This window comes from Myodes glareolus, chromosome X (genome assembly GCF_982192425.1).
Source record: "Myodes glareolus chromosome X, mMyoGla1.1, whole genome shotgun sequence".
NCBI lineage: Eukaryota > Metazoa > Chordata > Mammalia > Rodentia > Cricetidae > Myodes > Myodes glareolus.
This window is the reverse complement of record NC_142053.1, coordinates 91,985,318-91,993,114: the sequence shown is the minus strand read 5'-3', so window position 1 is coordinate 91,993,114 and position 7,797 is coordinate 91,985,318. Positions and strand designations below refer to the sequence as shown.

The 7,797-nt window shown below is 38.9% G+C and overlaps 1 protein-coding gene across 1 annotated transcript; it reads right to left on the bottom strand.

Moving 5' to 3' along the window:
* Positions 1-4,021: 4,021 nt before the first annotated feature.
* Positions 4,022-5,308, bottom strand: LOC125410353 (melanoma-associated antigen B1-like). The gene has a single exon (XM_048449834.3). The coding sequence runs from the start codon at positions 5,268-5,270 to the stop codon at positions 4,254-4,256; it is 1,017 nt and encodes a 338-aa protein (XP_048305791.2). The 5' UTR covers positions 5,271-5,308; the 3' UTR covers positions 4,022-4,253.
* Positions 5,309-7,797: the final 2,489 nt, after the last annotated feature.

The window sequence follows — 7,797 nt, the reverse complement described above, 5'->3', positions numbered from 1 at the left end:
TCTGTCTCCTGAGTGTTAAAGGTGAGTGTCACCACTGCCTGGCCTCTATGACTAACTAGTGGCTTAGCTCTATACTCTGATCTTCAGGCAAGATTTATTTGCTAGATTACGAGCAAAATGTTACTACATTTAGATTAATGAAGATAGAAAATTTTGTGGTAGACTACATTACGACCCTCTTGAGAAAAGACCAGAAATATTGTGTCTCAGTCTACATACTATGGGGCTGAAGCAAGAAAGAAAATATGTAAAGGGATGAGGGCCTGACAAGGTATCCAGTTGACCAGATATTTGATCTTGGATATTCTGTCCTCCAAGATATAAAGAAATAAATATTTTTTGTTGTTAAAGCTACCTAGTCTATGCTATTCTGTTATTAAATCAAACCAGTTTTATATAATAATTGAATGTGTCATGTATAAAATACCTGTCAAGGTAACTGCTAAATATTTAGTACTTAATGAATGGCAGGTATAGTAATTTTGTACTGGATAATACCACCATCTTCTGAGTTACATGAGAGAAAATGAAATGCTCTCAAATAACAACAAAAATTTTGCTTTAGCAAGTAAAATTAGATTCTTTCCTATGGTAACACATGCTATGCAATTTGGATATTGGGCTTATTCTCCACCTAGATACACTACAAAGCTCCAAGAGTTTTGCTGAGCATCAAATCTTTCAGTGCCTTTCAACTATTTTTCCATTTGCACTCTTTTTTCATTCATTTCAGCCAACACAAAAATATTACCTTAAGTTTTACCAAAATACATTTAAGATACTCTATCAAATAAGCACACTCAGTACAGTTCTGGGAAAGCCGTGCTAACACAATGGTGTCTGCATGTCTCACCTTGGCTATATTACTATTATCCTTCAGCAACTATCTGGCAATACACAAAGAATGTCTATTCGAACATTGTATTCTAGTATATATTGGAACCAAAATATTTCTTATTCTTGTCCATTATAATTTTCTTTTTATTTTTCTTTTATTCTTCTTTTATATAATACATTCTCAACACAGTATTCCTTCCCTCCACTCATCCCAGTCACCCCCACCTCCCTTGTTCACCTGAACATGGCATAACAAGATGCAATAAGATGAGGCGCAAACACGCATATCATGGCAGGACAAGACAGTCCAGTAGAAGGAAGACGTTCCCATGAGCAGACAAAAGACTCAACCTCACTCCCTTTATTAGAAGTTACACAAAACCCCAGGTTAAACAATCACAATATATATGTAGAGGGTCTCACTCAGACCCATGCAGGCTCTATGATTGCTGTTTCAGCCTCCGAGCCTCTATGAGCCCTGGTTTGTAAATTCTCTGGACTGTGTTCTCTTGGTGTCCTTGACTCCTCTGACCCCTACAATCCTTCCTTCACCTCTTCTGTAGGTTTTCCCAAGATCCATCTAATGTTTGGCTGTGGGTCTCTGCATCTTCCTCATTAGCTGCTGGAGGAAGCCTCTCTGATTACAGTTGGGCTAGGCACCAATCTATGAGTATAGCAGAATATCATTAGGAATCATTTCATTGATGTTTTTTGTCAGTTGTGTTTTGTTCTACCCTAGGTTTCTGAGCCTTGAGGAATTTTCCACTGCATTAGGTTTCCACATTGTGCCCTACATGCCTCCAATTCTAGTTGTTCCTTCCCAACCCCTCCTGATCTCTCCTATTCCTATCCTTACCCATCCCCAGGCAACCCACAAAATCTTTTCTATTTCCCCTTCCCAGAAAGATCTATGTGCCCCCCAAGAGCCCTCTTTCTTTTTTTATCCTTTCTGAGCAAGACAACCCAGACCCAGAAAGAGAAACATGGTAAGTACTCACTTATAACTAGATATTAGCTGTTAAATAAAGGATAATCATGCTATAATCCATGGGCCCTTTAGAATTTTTATTGTATTCCCTCGCTTCAATAGTCATGTTGCTCAGTATACCAGAATTTAACATATTTAAAGATGAGATTTTCAAATTAATGCTAAGCCATTAGGATAATCACACATACAGTGGGACTGGAATGCTCTTATTTGAAGATTTTGGGTACAGAAGAAAAGAAAAAGATGTGCACCTGAATAGAGACTGACCTATGGATAGACAGCAAGAAGATGCCACTTAGGCTGATGACAAAGTCCTCACAGGAAATCACATCTGCTGACATCTTAATATTGGACTTCTGGCTTCCAGAATTATGGAAAATAAATTTACCATATTTAAGCCAATGTGATACTCTCATAGTATCTCATACAAGTTAATAGATTTTCCTACATACACATTCTTTCTGGATTGTCTCTAACCACAACAGTCTTAATAATCATATGTTATAATGACTCATGTCCTCTGTGTGTGGATTATGGAAGAAATTCCATAATAGGATTATGTGATACTTAAACACACATTAGATAGTATATAGGTAAGATTAATTAATCATCCACATGCTTATTATAGTCATAGGAGAGTCTTATATAAGTTGAAACAGAGGGCCACATGTGTTTGCTCACACATGATAAATAACAAGGTCTCTAGAAGTCAGGTTATGATAAACAAGAAAAAAACATCCTATCCTATGCAATTTCAGCACATGTTTTGATCACTTGAGGTCCTGCTGGTTCCACCAAGTGTCAAGGCAGTATGTAACATTAAAGCCTAATTTTACAACCTTTATAGTTTTCCATTCAGAAATCTTTCTTCAATATTCTGATATATCATATGGAGGCCTGTATACTGTTTATCAGTCTCATAGGCTCATATAACCAATAATGCAGCTTACTTTAAAATTATATCACATTATATTGAGTTGAAGTTTTCAAAATCCAAAGTGCCTTGCCTCAGAAACTTTATGCTCACTTTTATCTCTTCTCCTTATTTTGCTGTAATTCCCATTGGGCATGGTAATATTTTCCTCATAAGATTTTAATTCCTTGGTTCTGAGATTCTATGGGATGAAGTTTGATCTTTTCCTGAGCATCACCACTACTAGCAGAGAACTTCACAAAGACCAGTCACTCAGTTGATATATAAGAATATGAGAGATAACAAGGAGAACTAACTTCTTAAAGTTAATGTCCTCTCCCTATACACTGTGCTCACTTAGTCTTCATTCCAGAGAATCTTTGCTGGCCCAGGATTTCTTCTTCACATTATTAAAATGTACTTTTGACTTATAAAACCACAAAATATTACTCATATTAAATTTTAGAGGTCTCGGGAGGTAGCTCAGGAGGTAAAGATACTTGCTGAGTATGCATAAGAACCAGGGATTTGGTGTCCATGTACAAATTTATACATGGTCACATATGGGCCAATTCCCCCAATTGTATAAAAGCAGATACAGGATATCCATAAAGCTTTCTGGCCATTGTCTTGGCTCCAGCTTCAGTGAGAGACTCTGTATCAGGGTAATAATCTGTAAAATAATGAAGTGGGCTACCTAGTACCCTCCTCTGGATTCGTCTTATATGCATAGGCGCATAGTTGCACATACTCTTGGACATAGATATACACATACATGCCGTACACATACCCTCAACCCCTTCTTCATATTTTTGTCTTGCTCTTTGTAGCTTACATATTATCTCATCCTCTTCCTTATATGTACTTGCTGTCAGGCTATCAATTTTTCTGAGTGACTGGTAGATAATTTTTTGGACCATCTCTAGTACTATTAATGGAAACTACTTAGAGCAGATGCTTAATTAATGCTCATATAAAAACAAAGTATTAAAAAGAGTGAAAGATTGAATTATTACAAATAATTTCTCATGCAATTGGAGTAATCTTAATTCCAAATTTATTTTAATTAACACAATAAGTAAAGTATAAAATATACATCAAACTATGATATAAACATTTTTAACACACCTTTATTGATACAACAGTTTTATAAAAATCAATTTTCCAAACCTATGCAAACTTATAATGTTTTTAAAATTATTTATGCTGTACTAAGTTGTTTAAAATCATTAAATTCATCTAAAAACTTGACAAATAGCAATAAACATGTCCAATAAAATGTTAAGAAGCATAGACTGTGAGACAATTAACTTTGGTTAATAGAACATTTGCAATATAACAAAGAATAAAATATCTGTAATTTTCTCATCTATAGCAGGACAATAAGATACAAACTTCATTACTTTTAGCTTATAATACTAGTTTATAATATTTTACTACATAGAAGGCTGACAATTCTTCAACAGACTGGAAGACTCTTAAACCCAGCTAGATGTGGGGAGAGCTGTGGGCCTCTCACCTGAGATGGGTTTTGGACTTGACAACAGTGCCAGGCAGAATTGTAACTCTCCCTGCTGCTCGTTTAGCTTCATCAACCAGAGCCTCCCCAAATAGATGAGGAAAGAAAGCAGGAACGGTATTATTCATCTTGGATACAACCCACAGGACTTGCATCTTGGTGATTTCAGTACAGGCTTTGGGACCCCACCTGAACTCATAGCATGGGGGGTTACTGCCAAGAATTTGGCTGTATGAAAGATAATTTTCCTTCACCAGATCTTTTGTTATGAACTTTCTAGGTTCCTCAAATATTGGATGATCCTGCCCAGGAAATACCCCCACTATTTTCAGGTATTCCCACACCTCTTCCTCAGTGGCACTATTTCCAGTCGCAAAGATCATAGCCAGGAGGGTCATCAAGAGCCCTGTCTTGGGCAACCCAATTCTATTACGTAGTCTTCCCTCAGTGGAGAGACCCAGCTTGCCCACAAGCGTAAAGGACTGAGTATTGGAATCAACTACCTTCAACTCCAGGCCAAAGACAATCTCCAGGTGCACAGAGATTCTTTTCATGATCTCAGGGAAGTGTTCTTTGTACTTCTTGTTAATCACCGTCAACATATCTCCCCGTGTAAAGGACTCTCTGACCTTAAACTTCTGTAGTACAAACTGCATCAATACACGTGTCTTCCTGAGAAGAGGATCTTTGCGTGCAGAGTGAAAGGAAGAGACTATAATGGAGTTGAATGAACGTCTCTCAGCACTTAGAACTGGAGATTCGGCATTTGTATCAGAAGTCTCACCACCTACAGCACCTGTCAACACTCCCGAATCATCAGAAACAGAAGCTACATCCCCTTGAGTATCCTGGGAAATGTTGGTATCAGGGGAGCTGGGAAGATTCCCTTGATCAATAGAAGATGTTGCCTCCTCCTCTGCAGTGGGCTCAGTATTAGGCAGACTTTGACTCTTCTCCTGTATGTTTTGACGTTTAGCACGAGAGCGGCCCTTACTCTTGTGGCCCCTAGGCATAATGACTTGGCTCAAGCACAGCAGCGTAAGGATGTAAGCAGGAGGACTGGCAAAGCATAAATCTGAAGGGGCAAAATGACACTGTGTGAGCACCATGCCTTCATTACATTAGAGAGTACCTTTCCTTTAACAAGGCCCCCACTATGCTGCTTTCCTATACAAGTTTCTGGGAACTCACCGTGCTCCTATTATCCTAGGCAATCTGTGTCCTGAGAAATCTGTGGAGGAAATAAATTCTGGTTAGATGAGTGCATGATGAACAGGTTTGGGACATCCTGGGGTAAGAGTATGGGCTAACATTGATCCTCATTTGCTAAAAGGTTTTTGGTACAGTCTGGATACCTACACATCCCTCTGTTGTTCTGTTGTTAACACTGCAGTGCTTCCTAGTATCATACAGAAGACAATTTAAGAAGACATGTCACGCCTACCACTCATTCAGGAGCAAACACAGATTACTAGTGTAGGCAAAAAGGGAGATATTTGTGGATCCCTGCTTTTATCAGGAATGTAGTTCCCACTGTGATCAATATCCTCACTATGAGCCTACACCATCCCATAGTGACAGACTCTCCTCAGAATAAGTATTTCACTTCCCTCTTTTCCCAATGACAAATATCAAAGGCAACTCGATCTTTAGGCTTGCCATTGAGCATGAGAAGTCCACCATAGAGGTGAACAGTTCTGCATGCCACTACCCTGCCCAACCCAGATTTTAATACCCCTTAATTTTCATGACTTTATAGTAATTAGGGTACAGCTTTCTCTTCTCTGGACTCTTCCGTTTTCCAGGTAGGATTTTATTCCTGAGAAGAGCAGGGGAAATCCATTGCCACTGAGCCTAACTACCTGCTATGTCTGAGGATTCTGAAGACCAGAGCAGAGGCAGGGCCTTTGTGACCTCCTTTTCAGGTAGATTATAGTTTGGAGGATTTACAGTTGATTTCACTTTGCCACATTTTAAATTCTGATTATCCTTTAAGGCATCTGACACCAGCTAACAGCACACCAGACAGGAAGCTGTACCTCTCAGACCAAGCAAGGCCTTACTTGGTCGGAAAGTAAGGGAAAGAAGAAGTCAAGGTCTCACAACTCCACCCTTTCTCCTTTACTGTGTATCTATCTGGTCCCATGAATAGAACCCCAAAGTTGAAAATATGCTAGCCCTCTCTCTTATTCCAGGGAAGAGGATTGCCAGACAACTCAAGGAAATTGTTTTATTTTGCCTGGGTTGTGTTGTGCCCCTCTTGAGATGAACCAATGTGTCCCAGACAGAAAATCTCCCTTCCTTTAAAATTATTTCTTTGAATATTTCAGGTAGTATTGTTTGATCATATTTTACCCTCTCTCCCAACTCCTCCCAAATGAATCCCTTCTTCCCTATTGACACAATTCCATGCCCTCTCTTTTTAACCCACTCATCAAGCTCAGTTTCATTGCTCTTGTATTCCTGGATGTGTGGACTTCCATTGGAGCATGGAAGACTTGCCAGGTCTAACCCTCTTAAAGAAGGTAGATTCTCTTTCTCCCAGTAGCTATCAATTATCAAAAGTGCCTCTGCTAGGGGTGAGAATTCATATTTACCTTCTGTCTTCATGCTAGAATTTGATCTGGCTTAAACTTGCTCAGTGTTTGTGCATGCTTTCATAATCTCCATGAGTTTATATTCCAGCCCCGATAAGGAAGTGAGATGGAGCAGTTCTGATTATGGATAGTGCTCTATGTATATCTAGTTTATCTTGTGGTTAGGATGCTGAATCATCCCAGCATTGGGTCTCTTTACCTTATTCCTGTATGAGCCTCTTTTCAGGATGTGGAAGATGGCAGTTTTCAGAAGGTTTTAAAGAGGTTTCACAGATTTCTCCTTTTATACACCTACTCACCTGACAACACTTAGGATGCTTTATTCAGCCGAACAGAGCCCACACCAGTAATACTGAAGGTATAATGCTAAAGTCAGGGTCTTCGATTTCCAGGATATAGTAGACCTGTTTTATAGAACAGAAACCATTGGGGCTTTGTCAGTCCTGTTTTGATCCAGAAGGTGAGAGTTTCCTAATACCTCACAATAATAATTGACTAATCATTTGCTCAAAGCCTTTTCCATTTTCTGAAGTGAGTCTAAAGATCTCAAATCAGTGATCTTTTTTCCCTGTGAGTTCTAGTTAGGAAATAAGGTGGAATTTTATCAAGAACTGTGACTACAACTCTGCTTGTCTCTTCCTTTTGGAAGGGCACCCTCAAACTGGACTGTTGTAAGGTGACTTTCTTTGCTCACTACATTTTGGGCTTCAAAGACCTAACAGTTTCTGGCAATTGCTGGTGCACAGATAAATTGAGGGAGGTTTTTGAGGTCTTGTGTACTTCGTGTTTTGAAGCCCTTCTGCTTTAATTCATATTGTCAGGCTGACTGCTGACAGAGCCTGATATTCCTGATTTTAATTATCCTTCCTTAAACCATGGCATACAAAATTCCAAGAACAAAAACGAGGATCCTGAAAGTTGAGACTGAAGTCTTCCTTCACTT

Coding starts and splice junctions, on each gene's coding strand:
- LOC125410353 (XM_048449834.3), bottom strand. CDS start 5,270: ATGCCTAGGGGCCACAAGAGTAAGGGCCGCTCTCGTGCTAAACGTCAA.